The sequence below is a fragment of the Paracoccidioides brasiliensis genome (genome assembly GCF_000150735.1).
Source record: "Paracoccidioides brasiliensis Pb18 unplaced genomic scaffold supercont2.4, whole genome shotgun sequence".
Lineage (NCBI taxonomy): Eukaryota > Fungi > Ascomycota > Eurotiomycetes > Onygenales > Ajellomycetaceae > Paracoccidioides > Paracoccidioides brasiliensis.
In genome coordinates this window covers 2703558-2722422 of record NW_011371361.1, presented here as the reverse complement: position 1 = coordinate 2722422, position 18865 = coordinate 2703558, and the positions used below count along the sequence as shown (strand labels likewise).

The window sequence follows — 18865 nt, the reverse complement described above, 5'->3', positions numbered from 1 at the left end:
CAAACTGCTGTTACATCTTCTTTATCACCCACGTCCTTTTCCTGAAACTTTTTCTATTTTCTTCCTGGTTTTTTTTTTTCTTTAATTGTGTGTGTGTGTGTGTGTGTGTGTGTGTGTATAATTAGGACATTCCCCGTAACTACGCAGCAGCCATGTTATTCGAATACTGCCAGCAGCGGCGAATAAGGTAGAATATACCACCACTCTTCTCCATGCATAGCTATAGATAGAGCTTCATCCCCCGCACGAAGCCAGCAATGTATCGTACACTGGAGCTAACCCAGTCTCTTCAACCGCATCAGAAACTTCAAGAGACAGCAGCGCGCACAGCGCATAGCCAGTCTCCCGTCCGTCTACCACTCCGCCTTCTCTGCTTTCGACAAATCCGTCATCGACAGACCAATTGAGGGGCTGGTCCAGGATGTGCACAAGGGCGTCATCTCGCCTCTGCAGCTCTTGCAGACTTACGGGAAGGTAGCAGTGAAGGCTCATGAGAAGACAAACTGCATAACGGAGCTGCTGCTTCCTGAGGCGGAGCAATGGGCTAAATCGGAAATAAATACCAAGGGGCCTCTGGCGGGCATCCCTGTCTCGTTGAAGGATTCATTTCAGGTTAAGGGCTTTGACATCAGTTTGGGATATGCGAGTCTGGCGGAGAAGCCGTATAAGGAAGATGGCGCAGTTGTGAGGTTGTTGAAGGATGCTGGTATGTGACGCATCTTGCTGCTCTCCTTTGATAATTCCTCTCTGTGAGGGTCTACTCTCCCTTCATTTACCTTCTCTTCTATGCTGATACCGTTTTCAGGCGCAATTCCATATGCAAAGACCAATTTGCCTGTTACGTTATTGTCCTTTGAATCTAACAATCCCCTCTGGGGCCCGTGTCTGAACCCACATGTCCCGCAGTATTCTCCTGGTGGCTCCACCGGAGGTGAAGCCGCCCTTCTTGCGTCTGGTGGGCGGATTGGCATTGGCTCCGACGTTGCTGGATCTGTTCGTGTTCCTGCAGCTTGGAGCGGCGTATACTCCCTTCGTTGCAGCACTGGAAGATGGCCAAAAGCTGGCATGAACACAAGCATGGCAGGGCAAGAAGGTGTACCAAGTGTCTTCAGCCCAATGGCACGAACCTTGAATGATTTGACGTATTTCACCCGCGCAATTATAGGCATGCAACCCTGGAAGTACGATCACTCGGTTCATCCGATTTCATGGAGATCGGAGCAGGAGGAGGAAGTGAAGTCAAAGAAATTGAGAATTGGAGTCATGAAGACTGACGGTACGTCTCAAAACGAAAAATATCACAGAATAAATCCAAGCTTTTAATTTCTCAATTCTAACCAACACACAATCCTCCCAAATAGGAGTTGTCCCACCCACACCGGCGATTGACCACGCCCTTGGCACCACAGCCTCCGCCCTCTCCGCTGCCGGCCACACCCTCATCAACATCACCCCACCCCCAAGCGCCAGCCCTCTTATCGGCCTCCGCCTCGCCTCCCTCCTCCTCAACTCCGATGGCTGCGCCACCTTCAACTCCCACTTCCTAGCTGGTGAATCCAGCGACCCCGGCGCCGCCCAACTGACCAAATACGCCAAGCTCCCCCGACCCCTCCGCTACCTCCACTATCTTTACGTCCGCTACATCAAGCGCGACAGCACCTGGGCATACCTGCTCAAAGACTTCGGCCCCAAATCGAGCGCCGAGCAGTGGAAGCTAGTTTCGCAGCGTGAAGCCTTCCGCGCAACCTGGCATAGCTGGTGGAGCTCGCCGGAGCAAGGCTACGACTTCATCCTGTGCCCTGTCAACGCGACGCCGGCGCTGCCGCACGGCGCGATGAAAGATGCCGTTTCCAGCTGCGGCTACACGTTTCTGTGGAACTTGCTTGATTACTCTTGCGGCGTGCTGCCGGTGGGTCATGTGGATGCGGTTGTGGATGCGATTGATCGTTCGCCGACGAAGAGTGCGCGAGAGAAGAAGAATGCTTATAAGAGGGTGCTGAGGGAAGCTGGGGCGGATAATGCGGTTGCGATGGGGGCGTGGAAGTATTATGATTCACAGAAGATGCATGGGTTGCCGACTGCGGTGCAGATTGTGGGGAGGAGGTGGGAGGAGGAGAGGGTTTTGGGGTTCATGGAGGTGGTGGAGAGGGCGTTGGAAGCGTATAGGGGTCCTGACGGGGAAGGGGGGAAGTATCGGATGTTGGAGATCGATTGAGTGGGTTTGAGGTGAAAGCGGAGACGTAGTAGTAGTAGTAGTAGTAGTAGTAGTTGATGTTGTTGTTGCTCTTCTCATAGTCTCCGAGTGATAATTGATAGTTTCTAAGCCCATGCATACATTAGCTGTGTGTTTTTCTGAGTTTATGATTGTGTTTGAGTGACGCTATCCTTGATATAAGCAATCTTAGTGGTTGTATGAGTTACTGTTAGCAAGTCAGCTGTTATATGTTTCTTTTTCAGTTTCAGCGAAAGAGTTGGATGAGATATTAAAATACACTGTGGGACCAATGAAGAACGCCATGACAAAAGGGCGTCATTACTCATTTCCCCGCGAGCTCTCCGTAGTGTTCTAACATTGAAAGGAAAAAGGTAACAGGAATATTGTATATATAAGGTACATAAAAGAGCTTTTACTAGGGTAAAGAAAATAAAAGGGGGGATTCAGGAATTTGAGACCAAGAACTCAGTTGAGATGCAAAATTAAATAAATCAAATGATCCCTTATACCAAATACACACAAGCAGAGCCATTCGCGTCCTCCCTATGGGAAGCGGTGAGCAGCCTGTCTCTTTCACTAGGCCCGCCATCACCGTCGTCCTCGCCAAGATCAACTGAACGCCCAATTTCCCTCCTCGATCTACGTTTCCGCGACGGAGAATGACGAACACCGTGAACCCCTCCCAGCTCACCATTCTCAACAACAACATCAACAATCCCCATCCGCTCCCTACCCCGCCACCACACAAACAAAACCAAAATCCCTCCCACCACGAACACCATAATCGTCAGGAGGATATTCACCGGAATTGGGTCACGCCGGAACAGCTTCATCGTCAGTATATCTAGCGGTATCTGTAGGAAATTCCCCAATCCGGCAAGGCATATCATGAGCCCGTAGACTTTACCAAAGGTCTGGAAACCGAAGATCTTGGCTGCATAGTCAGATATGGAGGCGTAGCAGAAGGGTCTGTAGAGCGTGAAGAGGGTAATGTGTGCGTATGCTGCCAGTAGGCTGTGGGGAATACAGCCCAGGATGCCAACGAGCGTGGAGCAGCAGAGGAGCGTGGCTACTGCTGTGACGGTACTTGCTCTGTCGAGGATTAGGCCGGTAAATGGTATTGCCACGATGCCTGCCAGCGGTAAGAAAAGGTCGAAGACGTGATTTAAATGTTTCACGAGCTGCGGGGAGGAGAGGAGGGATTCGTATTGCACGCCTATGCTGGCGATGAAGTAGTTTATGCGTAGCATTTGGAGGATGGCGAAGGAGGTCATTAAGATGAAATAGGGGGAACGGATTTGTTGGAGAGCAGAGGCCATGTGCAGGACGCCCCAGACGCTGTTGGAACGCCGGGCTTCATGCGGGACTTTATTGGGAGTTTGAGGAGTTGTTGACTGAGACGGGGTAGACTTGGTTTGTTGGGAATCATGTTGTTCATTGCCCAGGAGCTCTTCGATTTGAGAGACTACATATATGCGGTGCGAGATGCGGTTTTGTAGCTGTTGTTCTTGTTCCCGGGTTATGAGGGAGCCCTCCGGTGGGCCGTCAGTGGCGTTTTCCGCGATAACGTCTTCCTTTTGCTGTATAAGTTCTCCTGCTGTTTTGTACAAGGTTGATGGCATAAGGAGAATCTGGGAAGCGAGGATGACTGCGGGAACAATAAGATACATAAGAAATAGGTTCCGGAGCGTGAAGAATCCGCCATGAAGGATTCGGAAAAGGAGAAAAATGGCGCTCGACGAGTCAAACGCGCCCGTGAGAATTGCCAAAATAAGACCAGAATGCGTGGGGAATGTGTTGGAGAGCTGGAAGGAGGATATGAAAACGAAGGGGCCACCAAGGGCCAAAAGAAAATAGCCGGCGACGTATGTATCGAATGGTAATAGAGAGGCGAGAGCGAGACAAAGAGATCCAGATGCGATGAGGATACTTCCAATACTACCGCTGAAACGTGGGCCAAAAGTATCGAGTATGCTGCCCACCGGAAGGGCGGAAATATTGGTTGCAACAGCTGAGAGAGTGAACATGAAGTTTAATCTATAGAGGCAGTTAGTACTACATTCTACAAATGGAAAACTGCAGTTAGCGTACCTGAGATCCTGGTTGTAACAGAGGGATTCCCCTCTGTCAAGCTCTTCCTTGCTGCATCGATTTCTATATACACCCTCTTCTACGAGGATCGGCTTGAGCGCAGCATAGCCAAATATCACTCCGGCAGAGAGCAAGCAATACAATACGGCTACGGAAACTTGAGCTAATTGGTATTCTCGTCAGCCATATATTAGTAAAAGCGCTGATACAAATTGAGTAGCACTGGCCTGGGCATTCAAAAAAGCAAAGCTTGTAAACACCTCGTAGATAAACGTCATGACTTTCTTTGACTTACCAATGCGTTTCCATCTTGGTACCTCAAAGGCAGCTACAGTGTCAGGCCCGTCCGAGACAGTGTCGTTGGGCATAAGAGCACTGCTATCATCTGATATTGATAGTAGACTTCGTTGACATTCTTCATCTCGATCATCACCGTCGTCATCGTCGTCACCATCGTCGTCCACTGTCGCATGAGTCCATGACGGCCCAGCAGCCGGGTTAAAACTTAGCTTTCGTCTAACTGAGCTTTGAGAGTCGGCAGGTCGCACTTGAGCCAACCGCGTTCTGGCATTGGAAAAGGAATCGTTCCCTTCTCTCTCTTCCGCAAAGGCATTGTCTCCATGGTCTAGGTTCGGCCTCTCCCGGTGGCGGAATGAGGAGGGGCGGTAATCCCACGATTCAAGGGAAATTACTCTGTTTAGAGACATTATAGACGGTAGGGCGTAACTAATGGCTTTGGTGGAATGGTGTAGAGGCTGCCACGATATGTCCTGCGCTCAAAAGGAAAACGGACCCCGATTTGAGGCGTGGATCACCGCAACCGCAACGCTCTGGAAGCTGCCCCTCATTCAGTCTCGCTTCGAGCGCAAAACCCAACTTCTTCCGTTCATGGGCAATTTCGCTGTGAATGCTGTTTCTATTTTCTTGCAACCTGCTAGCACGGTGAATCTTGAAGCAAATCCAGTTAGTTCATCTTCCTCAGTTTCATATTCCATTCCGGTGGTCCTCTGTCCACCATGGATCTTGGATTCCTTATGAATGTTGCTTTCATACATCCTACAACAGAAGTGATCAACCATGACGTTGGGGCCATCGGCGCACTGAGGCTCCTTTTTTTTGGGAGTGGATAAATAATATTCCGCTGTTCTCCTATCTTCAGTCACGTGTATAACTACTTACTTCCATTTGGAGCCTCATCGAACTTCCTCACCCCTTGGATTTATTATTATTGCCCCGTCAAGTTATCAACAACATCCATCCAGACACATGCGCCGAGCAGATGTCCGTGTAAAATAGCGCCCTCTACCGCCTTGGGGATGCCGGAGACCCAGTTATTCCGTCAATCATCCTTGTCCAGAGCAATTCTTCGCGAACAGTTCTCGGAGGGTTGTAGCAGCCAAAAAATGAATTTCTAATAGTTAACTATGGGTGCGGGTGCTTGCCGCCCGCCACTAATAGGAACCCGAACTGCATTCTCCTCTTTGTTTTAATGCAGTTGTCTCAGCTATCTTCCCTGGCAATCTGAATTACTATCCGTTTTATCCATTGAAATTTTTGTTAAAAATGTGTTATTGCTACAAGTGGATCCCACTCCGCGGCTAAAATGTAGCATGCCGAATTGGTTTAACCAGCCTCCGACGCAGTCAGAAGTTGTCGTTGAAATACTTATCACCCAACGACCCCACGACTGCCTGTTTTTGCTTGCCCAGCAAAAGGATCAATGAACTCGCATATCCACCTTCGGTTTCATCGACCGCTGTCAGAATTTTTCAGTTTCAATCTCCCTTTCCATCATGTCGACTGCGTTTCGAGGTCTTCTATTTTGATATGAAGCTAAGACGATCGCCTTGCTAATTGTTGGGCTCATTTGAGATGTAGAATTTAGACGCCATGGTAATATGTGAAACTGGGACCTCTGGGAACAGGCAATTGCCCTTCCATGATGGAGGAGGGGATAAAGTCCGAAGATACACAAGGGGCATGATTGCCCTCTTTTTAAGTATATATTTTTAGATTTCAAGTCAATCAGCTGGATATGGTCCAATATAAACCCCGACATCGTTTAAGATGTAAACTTCATTTTCTATCAGATTTCACTTCGTTACCAGTTTCAACAAGCCCCACTGTTATCATGTCTAGAGAAGCTGCTCACGTAAATCGCGGCTCCTTACGGGGCCACTGAAATTCGTCTTCTGGCGTTCCGCGGGCCCTGACAGGATCGATGTATCCTGCTGCCAGGCCTAGCGACTCGAACTTCAGATCAGATAACAGCCTGTCCTTCCGGCGTAAATCTTCCAATACTCAGTCCAGGCAGCAGTCCTTATGGTATCTACGGACAATTCAGACTCGGCTGAAAAGGATAAATCGCCATATGGGCATCCATCCAGTGGATTAGAACCCCATACTTAGAAACTATACACCCTCAAACCAATAGGGGAGACGACAACGACATATCGTCCATGTACAATATTTATCCACGCGGTTCCACCAGGGATCCCAATAGTCGAGGGGAGGATGTGAATACAACAACACCGATAAACCATCCAGATGCTGGAGTGATCGATCTTCATGCTCAAGTCGAGGACTCCATATAATAGTGATGATATACGATACTTCCAGCAGATGGGGGTCGCAGATGGGGGTCGCGGATAACTTCATCGTACATCCATCTCACCCAACTTATTTAGCCGACGACGAAGCCAAAATCCTAATCCCCAACCCCCGCAGCACCTATCTTCCATGGCATGAAAGCCCGAACTGACCCACACCTTCGTTTCCAATTCGTCGCGAATTCCCAAGAATCATACGGTGATACCAGATGACACACACACACACACACCCCGTTCAGTTCGGAGCCTCAAACATTCGTTTTGGGCAAAAATACCTGAACTACGAAAATCACTCAATTGATAGTTAGCCAAACCTGTTGTATGTCTCATGATGGCTTTCTCATTTCCTTACTACCTACCTTTCTTGTCTCCTTATTTCGTTCGTCACGATGTACTCTAGTTGTCTCCTTGGTTCCTCGTATTCCCTTACCTTGATTCCTTCCACGCCATAACTAATAGTTTCTTGCGCTCTCTCTCCCTGTCAAATCATGTAGAGTTTACCTTGACCACAACACAGCACCCTCGCATGTCAATTCAGGTTCACCGCTTTTTCTTCCTTTCTTGTTTTTGAAATTATGGCCGTGAGTTAGGAATTGGTAATGCTTTTCATTGTTTTTTTATACACTATTATTTCTCTGCAATGAATTTATTCTATATTAATAACTTGCTAATGACAGATAAACATGAAGCCCTCAGGATCTGATTTTATTCTAAAGTTAATCTAATAATGTAAAGTAATTTTCTGGGCAGCTTTATATAGTTATGTTTGTGCTGCGGGTTCACCTAATCAAAAGTAAACCTAATTAATAGCGTGTTTTCAGGAATTAGTCTCTTGCATTATTTTACACCCCTCTACCCTAGAAATTGAGAGAATGGAGACAAGATATAAGATATATCTTAGCTTCGTAGCTATGCATTCATTCATTGATGGTTATCTCTCCTGGATACATTCGCACATGCTGATCTCACCATCAACGCCATGTCACACGAATTCCTGGAACGAGTAACTACTCCGCAATCTTTAGCTAATGGGCTCGCGTGCTATGCAAGTCATTATTTATTCCGTACCAGGGTTCGCCAATATGTCTGCATACCGGAATTCATGTTGAACACGTTTCCATCGAGCAAACCCAAATCAGCCTTGTGTTTCCATCTGTCTTCCCTATTGCTGAAAGGGAGTCATGCACACGCCAACGCCTGGTGAGGGAAATAATAGAAAAGATAAAAAGGGTTGAAAAGCGACAGAACCCCATAATGAAAGTGTCAGAGGGTATGGTAGATTTACACCTTCAACCCTTGGGCAATGGTGGCAACATTTTCATCTCAACAAGCTCCTCCAGGACATTTCGCAAGGACGCTAAACTATCAACGGTGCCGTGCCAGCCAAACTTGCGAGTCTTGTCCATGCTGCGTGGAAGGCGTGTCAGTATATTATATACATGGCGAATGTTGGTTACACACCGGAGAGACGGGAGATGTATAAGACGGGCTCCACGCTGAGTCTTTCCAAGCCGAAGAAAATCTCACCTAAACTGAACTGGCATTCCTCCCAAGATTGCTGTGTCAGCAAGACCGAATATCCGATTTCGTTCAGCGGGGATGGCAAATGGATCCTGGACAAGGCCGTGTTTTTGTAAGAGCTCTTGCCATGCCTTGTGCACGAGTGGGTCGTACGCCCATGCTGCCATGCTGTACGTGAATTCGATCTTTTCGGGAGGTCCAAATCTGGAATTGAGTGACAGCATTATTAGGTTCTTTTTTTTTTTTTTTTTTTTTTTTTTTTTTTTTTTGGTTTCTTCCCTTTCTGTGCCTCGTGCACAGTTACACCGAGACATCTGTGGAGTACAACAGGAGAAGCAGAACAACTTACCCACGAGGAGGGTCGAACGGCATCGTGAAACTTTGATACTCGGCCGTCGGATCGGGGACTTTATATTCAACTCCATAGAGCTTCGCAAGGCTGGCCCAGAGAGCACCGGGAGTAAGTGCGCTGCAATCGCAAGCATTAAACGCCTCGTTGGGTGCATCTGGATTCAGCACAGCCCATTCCGCAAGATAGCTGTTCAATGTAGCTGAGGACAAATCTCTGATAACGTCGAACGAAGCTACGTTTCCAGGGAATACCAGCGGTTTGTCTAAATGTGCGTGAACAGCTGCGAAGACACCAAGACAGTATGCTAAGTTCATAGCAGCATCCTTGGCAGCTCCGAGGATGAAAGAAGGGCGGACGATATTCCACTTTGCACCTGTCTCCCGGCAGTAATGGAAGAGGAGATCCTCTTGGTCGTAGTAGAAGTTTGGTTCGAGTTTGACGCGCGGGTCTGATTCGACCAGAGGGCATTTCGGAGTGCCCAGGTGGCAGCCGTAGGTTTTTGCACCTGTCTGGAGCATAAAGCGTTTTGGCGTGATCGAGGCAAGTTTGAGAGCTTTAAGGAAGTTGGATAGCATTGCGCCTGATACATATAGGTTTCAGTTTAGTTTGGTCGCTGTTCGGAAAGAAGTCAAAAGTAGGAGAGGTATATTTCAGAGCAATCATTCTTACCGTTCACATCGCACAGCTCTTGGGCATCCGACCATATTGAACCGCCTGTTTTTGGTGGAACCTGGATATACGAATAATAGAAGACATAGTCGCTAACCCGCTCAAAATAACAACATTGTTAGCTAGCGAAAAATTTAACGAATACCCTTTTCCTTCGCCGATCCACTTGAAGTCGAAAAGAACAATTAAAATTATCGAAAAGAACGGCACAAACTCACGCCTCAATCCCTTTCTCCCGCATCATCTCGGCCAGTTCTTCTGGCGAGCTCTTCAAGAAGTCCAACTCGAGATGCTTGACGTTCGCATATTTCCAATCCACGGCGGGCGCGTGGCGAGACATGGTATATATGTTTGCCCAACGCCGGGGGGACTCAGCCAGGACACGAACCATGTGGTTACCCGATATGCCGTTGGCACCTGTGACAATAACTGAGAGCCCCTTGCATGAGTCAGACTCCGTGATGACTGGAATTCCATGATATATACCCTTCGAGCGTATGGTTGCGAGTTTCTCTGGCTCGTGAGAGGCCGTGGTATTGGTTTGTTTGATGAACTTAGCATCCTCTGTTCCTCTTGTAGGAGTACTGTTGGTGACGTGAGAGAGGGAGGATTTGATAATACCCCATATAGAGGTTGTGTGGATTGAATTTCTGTCAGGCATGTTTGGTTCAGACTTCAGACATCGACGGGATCCCCAGCAATGAATGCGTGTAGTGAATATGAGAAGATGCCTTTTCTCTGAGGTACAATGTACGCTCTCCGCGAGGGGGGGGGGGGGGGGTGGGTAAGGAAGCTTTATATCAGAGATCTTGCGTGTTGCGAAGTTGGAATCTGACGGCGAATCGTGTAACTGCAACAACCTGCTTTGCTTGCGTTTCTCGCAGTTCGTTCGGGCGGTGGGTTTGTGTCAAAGATAAATAGAATACTAATACAGCAGAAATTAACCGCCAACCGGAGCAGATTAACACTCTGCATCTTAAAGCTGCAATGAGTTGCTGAATTGGGGAATTCATAGAAATAACACGCATGCATCGCCGCAGCCTTGATTTTGAACCTGGGAAGCCTCCGATTGGTATTTTCAACGGAAATCCTATCAAAATGAACCTCGAGGACCAAAATAACAGAAGCAAGTCCTGTGGAAGCAATGTACAGAAAGGGTAAGTCAATTTAATTCCTTGTCATTTAGCTCTCCCCAGATAATGACGGCCTGGAAGTAAGGCCCTGTTTTAAAATAGCGCACAATGGGCTGTCACATAATGAATATCGCAGGGTGGGCAGGGAAACCGGGAATGCGTATCTGGGTTTCAACACTTTTTCATCTTGTGGAAAAGAATAATAAGCACTAAGAGATCCTTGGATACAACCATATCAACTCCTGGCCCGAAAACAATAGTCGCTCATGTGCATTAGATCCAAAACCAAGGTGCATCACTATTGCATCTCATATAAATAGCAAATATGCCTACAATTCGGACCCCTTCGTCGTGAATTTCGGGAATGCTATCGGTTGAACAACGTGAACTTACCTGTAATGTATGTATGTGTACAGGTGTCATACCTGCACATGGCATTGTGGTTGATGGTTGAAGTCGGCCCGAAGTGTCCAAGTTAACGTAACCAATCTTTGTTGTCCAGAAGCATTAATTATGGTGCATGAGAACAGCGTGATAAATCATTGCTTAGTGCAGTGGAGACTGTTGATCGTTCCGCTTTGAGCCCTCCATGACCCACCCAAGCCTTGTCATGACTTTGTCCAGGAGCTTTCATTTTGAAATGGAAATTTCAAGACAACTGGAATATGCAAAATGTAGTATTTATATACATCCCAAGAGCAGTAGGACGGTCTTGATTTGGTTGTAAGATTTGCAGGGTGTGCGCTCATCATAACTATTGTGTACAGTATTGAATCCAGAATGAGGCGCAAAAATAGAAATCCAAGAACAGGATCACTGATAAGTAAGGACGAGTGGAGAAATTTTTCTTTTCTTTTCTTTTCTTTTCTTTTTTTATTTCGTCTAAATGTTTTGTTTTGCTGATCATTATTCATTCGTCATCAACCAACCAGCGAAGTCGTCGAAGGACAGATACTAGATTTGTGATGTCTTTAAAAACGGCAAAATGATAAAAAGAGATGAGAGAGGGGAGAGATTCGGAGAGATTAAGTAGAGTGATATGGAAACAAATGCTGTACATATAAGCTATCCTCATTTTTTTATTTGCTTTTCGTGTTTGGTGTTTGATTACAACGGCGCTGCAGTCTCATCAAGAGGGAAGCCAAAAAATATATCATCCCACATAGCTCCCAACACTGCAAATTCATCTGGCTGGAACACCATCTGCTGATCCTGGTATAGCAAGAAGGCCTGCTGCAGGCCACTAGGCCCTCCTGAATCTAGGGGGTTGAAACCGTGATTTTGGTTCTGAATTTGGGGTAAATACTGGGGTGTAAGTGGTGGATTTGAGCCACTGGGGAAAGCGCCCATACCCCCTGATAGACCGTAGGTAGGCCAGGGTTGGTTTGGGACCGTGTTGGGGGTGGTGCTGACGGTGGCAGCTGTGGTTGGGTGAATGGGGAGTGACCGGGCGTCCGGAGTATCAACATGGGCACTTTGAGGAGAAAGGCTGGGTTGGGTAAGGGGTGACAATCGGGATTCCTGCGGGGAGTGTACATTTTGATCAGGATTTGGGTTGTTTTCGGATCGAGTTTTGATCTCTGGACGACCCACGGCTGCCTGGCTTAGGAGGTATAAATGGGTCGATTCTGCACTATGAGAGGGCTATATGTGGCGTAGGTGTAAGTTAGCGAAAAGCTTGTCCAAGAGACCGGATTGTTCTTTTCATTCCAAATTCAAGAAAGGAAACAGGGGGAATCACAATGGAAACAGAACCTCCGCACTAACCTTCTTCCGATACCCACTCTCTGGCTCTGAACTCCCACGGTCAGGGGCCGTATACGCTCGAAGATCCCTCGGTTGGAAAAAGCAGTGACCGCCACCAATGGTCATCTGCTTTCCCTCACCCCTCTTCACAAACCAAGCTTTCAACATCCCTAGCATAATGGAGAATCTCGCAGGTACTCGTCCACGTTCATGGTCCCCGGAGCCTATTAAATGTTGAATGAGCTTGTCGAGGAGATGCTCGATCCTGAAGTGGGTGGGATTGAATACCTGTCCCAGTCGGGTGGAAGGGTGCGATGCGGCGGTGTATAGTTTAATGAGAGCGACGGAGGCATATGCTGTACGAACAAAATGAATAGTGGGGAGGCACTGAAGCATGGGATTATCAATGGAGAAAAACGTCTCAAAGGCTTCGTGGATGGAAGTGAGGCAGACGGTCAGAGCAGCGACATGGGCTGGTGTGCCTAGGTCAACGGAAGTTTCAGAGTCAAGGCTGTTTGCGAAGGGTGGTTTGAAGTCGTCGATGTTGTGGTCCGCGTGCATGCCGATTTCATGCATGTAGAGGTTGATAATGAGTTCGTAGTGGTGCAGTACAGCTGATCATCGATGTCAGAAACAGCATAGCAAGAACGAGGGTAATAAATTTCTGTATACATTATATTTGATAATAAGAACTCAACGCAATAACGAAAACAACTTACGAGAATAACACTCAGACGGCACCCCCTTTCGCCATTTTTCTAAACGTCGTTCAAATCCTTTCAAAGCATATTGGATTTTGGGATCTGTGATATCCACATTCGTAACGGGATCATCCATGGAAAACTGGAAGAGAATCTCTTCACCAATGTGCGCCAGTTTTGCCCAATGAATGAGGGCTTTATCAGAGGGAAACGCATCGGGTGACGTCCCGAGGATTTCAAGACATTCGTCCATGTATGGGTGCCAGCGAGTGAGAAGTGGTCGTCTAAGTGACATTGAGACACTATTCCAGTGCGTCAGCAACTACCATCCACTTTCAAATTAAGTATATGACGATTCCGATGCAAAGAGTGATATAGTCGGCAGGTTGAATGAAAATCGCGAGAAAATAGAAGAGAAGGGAGTTAGACTCCATACTTGACACTCATAAAATAGCACCCGAGCCAGGCTCGCCTCGTTTCCGGCGCATCAGGATCCAGCATGACAGCCTTCTTGCCCACTATGTCCCTCCACATGCCCATTGACTTCGACTTCGACTTTGACTTCGTCCTCCTATTCATCCCAAGATCCATTCCCATCGCCACCGCAATATGGATGAGCTGGAAAAACTTCATCTCCTCATAGTGATCCGGAGGGACATACCAGATCGCTGAAATCACGAGGGCCTGGACTAGCTCGAGGGATTTTGACCCTTTGACAACCACTTGGTCTGCATATACACGGTAAACCTCGTTCAATAGAGGGACCTGGACCTCTGGTCGAAAGACACCAATGGATATGGATAGGATAGCTAGGAAAACAACCGGTTTAGTCCGACGCACTTCCGCCATGGTAGTTTCAGGAGGGAAGACGACGCATGGGAACAGCGGGGCGATATCATTCACATAGCGGTTGAAGGACTTAAGGGCACATGCCTGATCCACGATTCCACGATCAATGACATCAGTGTATTCATGGTCGTAGCGAACTTTGGGTGCCCTGTCGATCAGAGGTAATAACGGAGGCCAGGGATCAGGTGCATTCCCATCGCCATGATCACTAGGGACCGTCGCGGTGCCATCATGGAGTGTCGATAAACCCTCCGTCATTGGGCTATGCGATCTCGCAGCCAATGGCGCCAGTATCGCAGAGGTTTCTTGCGTAGGCTTAAAATTCCCGCTGGAGTATCTCTTATTCCCAGCTAGACCTGACGTGTGACCCAATTCCCCTCCAACAGTTCTACGCCGACCTTCACTATCAGGACGCAACGCCAACCAACACGAAGTAGTCAGCTCCTCTGCTCCTGTCACTTGGGGACTCTCCAACCCACCACCAACAACACCTCTAATATCACCATCATTTCTAGTTTTAGACGCCTGCAAACTCGCAGTCAACGCATCAATCTTCCTCTCCAATTCAGCAACGCGACCGTCCGCCTTTTTCCGTCTCTTGCGAGTCCGCACCGTAACGACGCAGCGCCGATTGGCCCTTGCACAACGTTTGCATGGTCCATCTGGATCCTCCGTGTGAGGATCACAGCGCACCTTAAGCTGGCGACAGGCCTCGCAGGCACGCGGGCGTTTCAGGTCGAGGAAAGGATCATTGCTGATATTACCATTGCCAGTATGAGCACCATTTTTATTTTTATTTTTATTTTTATTATTATTATTATTATTTGAGTTAGTATTGGCAATGTTGCTCACGTCGTCGGCAGACGCGGCAGTATTGGTGGTCCGGGTCCCGGTCTTGGTGCCGTGGTCGCCGTCATAATCATCGTCATCATCATCGTGTGTACTGGGACCAAGAGTTGCAGAGTGCGGAGACTGCGGGTTTGTGCTATCATAACTGTAGGTGAGGGTATGCGGAATGCTATGTTCGGAGGACGGGGTGGATGATGAGGGGGCAGAGGTACGGAAGGGAGCTGGCCGATCGGCATCCATGGAAATCAGATATTTACGCGGATGGTGCCACTCTTCGGCGCGTCTTCAGGCAACTTAATCGTAATGATCGTGTAGTTAACAACTAGTTAATTAGTTAACTAGTTAGTTAAAAAGAAATTATTATATAACCCGTCTCTAGACCCTCAGGTAGGAGACAAGACTTTCCAGACGTCAAATAGCTGCGGTGTAACGCCTTTTGATTGTGCTGTTGCGAGCAACGGCTCTTCCAAGTCTTCTATTACTATCGCGAGTCAGCAAGATAAACTGCTGATAGTCTTTTTCTTCAATTTTCATCTTTCTCCCGAGCTACAGTTCTGTGGTAAAATACATACATACATTAACAGTAATAGTGTGCGCCAGACATATTATGCCTGAGGCCGCCAGTGCAGAAATGTGGAACAGAGCGGGCTTGCTTGGTCCTGTCAGGCACAGGACATGTCGATTCGATGGTCGATAGTGTCGAGTACAGCACCGGGAGAGATACGACAGAGAGAGACACAGAGTACAGAGACGGGAGTTGAGGAGCATGAGGAGGATGAGGAGTTTGCTGTGAGGCGAGGAATGACGGTCGACGTTGTTATGCTCGGAAAATAACCAACGCTCGTCTATTGAACTACCAGGGCTGACTCAACGAGAATGAGACTCGGAAGAATGTAGCTCGTTTTTCGTATTCAATCTGGTTGTGGGTAAATAAGCCAATAATTGCAGATAGAATATGGGAGCCTAGAATAACTGCTTGGAATATGCGAATAAATATTTCATGTTACTTTTTATCCATGTATTTATTTACTTACGCTGCTTTTTGCCAATTATTTATCAGAAATCTATGAGAGTGAATATTCTGTATACGACGATAATGGTTTCATACAGAAGAGATGACAGATGGCCATCAATATTTAGAACGGTTTCAATGATTGCAAGCTGACCTGAATACACCAGATACAAAGGGAAATGTATATCCATAATATCCAAAAGCGTTGCCCTTCCTCCCATAGCTGGGCCCCGAAAGCTCCAATGGTTAATGCTGGCATAGCAGGGAAGTGACATAAATAAATAAATAAATAAATAAATAAATAAATAAATAATAAATAATAAATAATAAAATAAAATAAAATAAACCCCAAACGCCCACTCATATGCACAGAAACGAGCATCAAAACATACACATAGCCAATGCATAGTCCAGCAATGTAGTAATGCCCAACCTAAAGAACATCAAAGAAAGGAATAGAAAACCAAGGCATAGCTACCCCCCCGTCTAATTCACCTTATGGACAGGACACTCCATCTTCTTCTCAAACCACCCCACAATACACCTCTTATGAAACTTGCACAAACACTCCAACCTCACCAGAGGATCCCCAACTTCATACTCCTCCATGCAAATCGTGCATTCCTGCGGCCCGCTATCTTCGCCTACACAATCCTTCTCCGTCGCCGTAAACGGCAGCATCCGCAGCGGACGATCTGCGTGGTGATCGCCATGGTCGTTAGAATTACTGCTGCCGTGATTGGATGAAATTTGTTGTGAGGTGCTATGACCAGAGCTGCCAGGGGAAGTAATGTCGATGATGGGTCGTCCGTGGCCTTCTATGCAGGCGCGGACATGGGCTTCGCGTGCTTCTTCACTGCCATCTGCGGCTCGTGGGGGGAGGATGTGGCTGCATACGGGGCAAATGTCGCGTTCGTCGATCGGGGGACGGTGGCGAGTGGTGGTGGTGATGGATGCGGGTGGTACTGGGCGGTTCCGGCTCGAGGGTGAGGATGGCCCACGCCGGTGTGAGGGAATGTAATGAGGGAAGGTGTGGATGGAGTGGTGGCGGGAGTTCTGGTTATTTTCACTACGTTAGTTCAAGTTCATGTTTGTGAATCGTATGTCTCGATGGAGGTAAATAATCCCTTGGATGATCTGTAACCAAGAAATGGCTGTTTTAAGGGGAATCCCTACTGAAGGTGACGTGCTTGAAGGCAACGAATATGCCGGGGGTGAGTAACGCGGATGCTGGCCGCCAGCGACCTGCTGCGTTGACTGGTATCTAGGGGGTATGCCGCGAAAATTTGGAACAACTGTGTAATCAAAGCTGCCGTATGATGGCAAGCCTTCATCGGTCAACGCTTCCTGGGCGGCCGCTCGCTGAATCTCGGGAGTTTCAGGTTGAAACTAGAGTTCAAGAGTCAACATATGTTCTCATATATATACCACGTTGTTCCAAAGGGAAAGAAAAAAAGCCGAGTATGAGACAAAACTAACTATCATGCCACGACCCCGTTGTCGTCGGAGATCGCGCGCTTCTTGAGACCGCGGCATAGTTGCAGCTGCAGAGAGGGAAGCAGATGGACGATGAAAATGGTTGGTATCGCGTCGGTGTCCAACGCCATGCCGATAGTAAACAGGGAATGCGGAATGGCGGTTGGTTGGTGCATGGGAAACCCCAGCATGATCATCTGTCCACGTCGAAAGAGAGGACGAAAGTCGTCCAGAACCGGACAACAATGAGCCAGAAGTGCTGGTGTATCGCCTGGGAGGCTCCGGGTTAGGATCAGGAACGCAAGGATTACACAAACGAACTTCTTCTCCACCACCCAAGGCTGAATTCGGCCGGTAGCGATCTCTTTGTTGTATTTGTTGTCCACGAGAACTGAGATGCGCACCAGAAGTAGCAGAGGTGTCTTCCTCAACGTTATCAAGGAGACTAATAATCTGAATCTGAGAAGGGTTTGGTTGGAGCAGCGTTGAGAGTTGTCTGCCTGATTCTGGAGGGCGAACAATAAACTGACGCGGGATGGTGATTCTGTGCGGTGAACAAGAAGCACAAACGACCCGGCCGCATTTCCTACAGTGGTGTTTCCTGTACCAAAAACTAAAAGCGGTATTGCAAATGGGACATTTGGAAACTTCAGAATCAGACTGCCAACGTGGTAGATCATAATCCGTGAAGCTGTTCTCTCGATGCCGCAACGAGTTGAGTTGTCGCGTCACCGACTCCGGAGACGCTGACAGGTCGATCGCATTCCCACTCGAGCTCCCCGGAATCCCTAGACTGCTGCGTCTCCATGAAGGCGTCACAGAAGGTCCCGGACGCGGTCTCGACGAGCCAGAATCAACCGAAGGTGCAGGACCGTTAGGGTAACTTTGCCCCGTGCTGTCGCTAGTGCTTGTCAGCCTTCTCTTTCTCTCCAAGTTCGTAGCACTGATATTCCGTGCATCACCCGCCTCCTGCCCTTGTCTACTATCAGCATTCTCTGGGCCTTCGTTCTGCAAAAATTCTAACAGAGTATGTCCAGAAGTGACACTTGGCGATACACCCTGAGAATCTCCCAACACAGCCGGTGTCGTTCTGACTCTTCGAAGCGAGTTCCGGGAGGTGAAAGAAGAGGAGGCGGAGGCGGAGGCGGAGGCGGAGGCGTATGGGATGGGGGTGGTTGCAGTATTGGAACGGGGGCCCTCATTGGATGTGCATGGGATGAGGGGAACACCAAAGGAAGCGGGGTTCGATGTGGAGGAGGATGGCAACGGTGACGCGGAACCGGATGCTGGGGATGACATCGAGTGCAGCAACGCCGGTCTGGGTCGCAGCGGAAGAACTTTAGAAATGATGTTTGTTTTCTACCTGAGGTAGGAGATGAGAGCAATCTCCGTCGCTTGGACGACGATTCAACGTCATTGGCTATATATCGATGATATTCCAGGTTGGCACGGATCTGAAAACAGTTGTAAAGGCGCTATATAAGGGAGAAACGGCGGAATGTTCAAAAGGTGATGCTGGTGATGACGTTAAATTTTACGGATGATATGTCTCGGTGTGGATGAGTCGTCCCTTTTGGCTGTTATTGACCTCGTTTCCGAGTTCCTGCCAGCACCAAGGCGGGCAGAACCCGAGGACGTTGTG

At 48.1% G+C, this 18865-nt stretch overlaps 5 protein-coding genes across 5 annotated transcripts; 1 reads left to right on the top strand and 4 right to left on the bottom strand.

The window, feature by feature from the left end:
• Positions 1-152: 152 nt before the first annotated feature.
• Positions 153-2215, top strand: PADG_04367 (uncharacterized protein; the record flags this gene model as incomplete). The annotated part of the gene is made up of 4 exons (XM_010761130.1): positions 153-187; positions 303-706; positions 806-1276; positions 1362-2215. The coding sequence occupies 4 exons, from the start codon at positions 153-155 to the stop codon at positions 2213-2215; spliced, it is 1764 nt and encodes a 587-aa protein (XP_010759432.1).
• A 503-nt stretch (positions 2216-2718) lies between these two features.
• PADG_04366 (uncharacterized protein) lies at positions 2719-5013 on the bottom strand (the record flags this gene model as incomplete). Its single annotated transcript, XM_010761129.1, has 3 exons — positions 2719-4252; positions 4307-4469; positions 4602-5013. The coding sequence occupies 3 exons, from the start codon at positions 5011-5013 to the stop codon at positions 2719-2721; spliced, it is 2109 nt and encodes a 702-aa protein (XP_010759431.1).
• A 3191-nt stretch (positions 5014-8204) lies between these two features.
• Positions 8205-10118, bottom strand: PADG_04364 (uncharacterized protein; the record flags this gene model as incomplete). Its single annotated transcript, XM_010761519.1, has 5 exons — positions 8205-8322; positions 8443-8640; positions 8786-9368; positions 9458-9549; positions 9676-10118. The coding sequence occupies 5 exons, from the start codon at positions 10116-10118 to the stop codon at positions 8205-8207; spliced, it is 1434 nt and encodes a 477-aa protein (XP_010759821.1).
• Positions 10119-11697: 1579 nt separating this feature from the next.
• Positions 11698-14975, bottom strand: PADG_04363 (uncharacterized protein; the record flags this gene model as incomplete). The annotated part of the gene is made up of 4 exons (XM_010761128.1): positions 11698-12234; positions 12358-12950; positions 13056-13339; positions 13474-14975. The coding sequence occupies 4 exons, from the start codon at positions 14973-14975 to the stop codon at positions 11698-11700; spliced, it is 2916 nt and encodes a 971-aa protein (XP_010759430.1).
• Positions 14976-16233: 1258 nt separating this feature from the next.
• PADG_04362 (uncharacterized protein) lies at positions 16234-18522 on the bottom strand (the record flags this gene model as incomplete). Its single annotated transcript, XM_010761127.1, has 3 exons — positions 16234-16803; positions 16924-17136; positions 17227-18522. 3 exons carry the CDS (start codon positions 18520-18522, stop codon positions 16234-16236), a joined length of 2079 nt encoding a protein of 692 aa, XP_010759429.1.
• Positions 18523-18865: the final 343 nt, after the last annotated feature.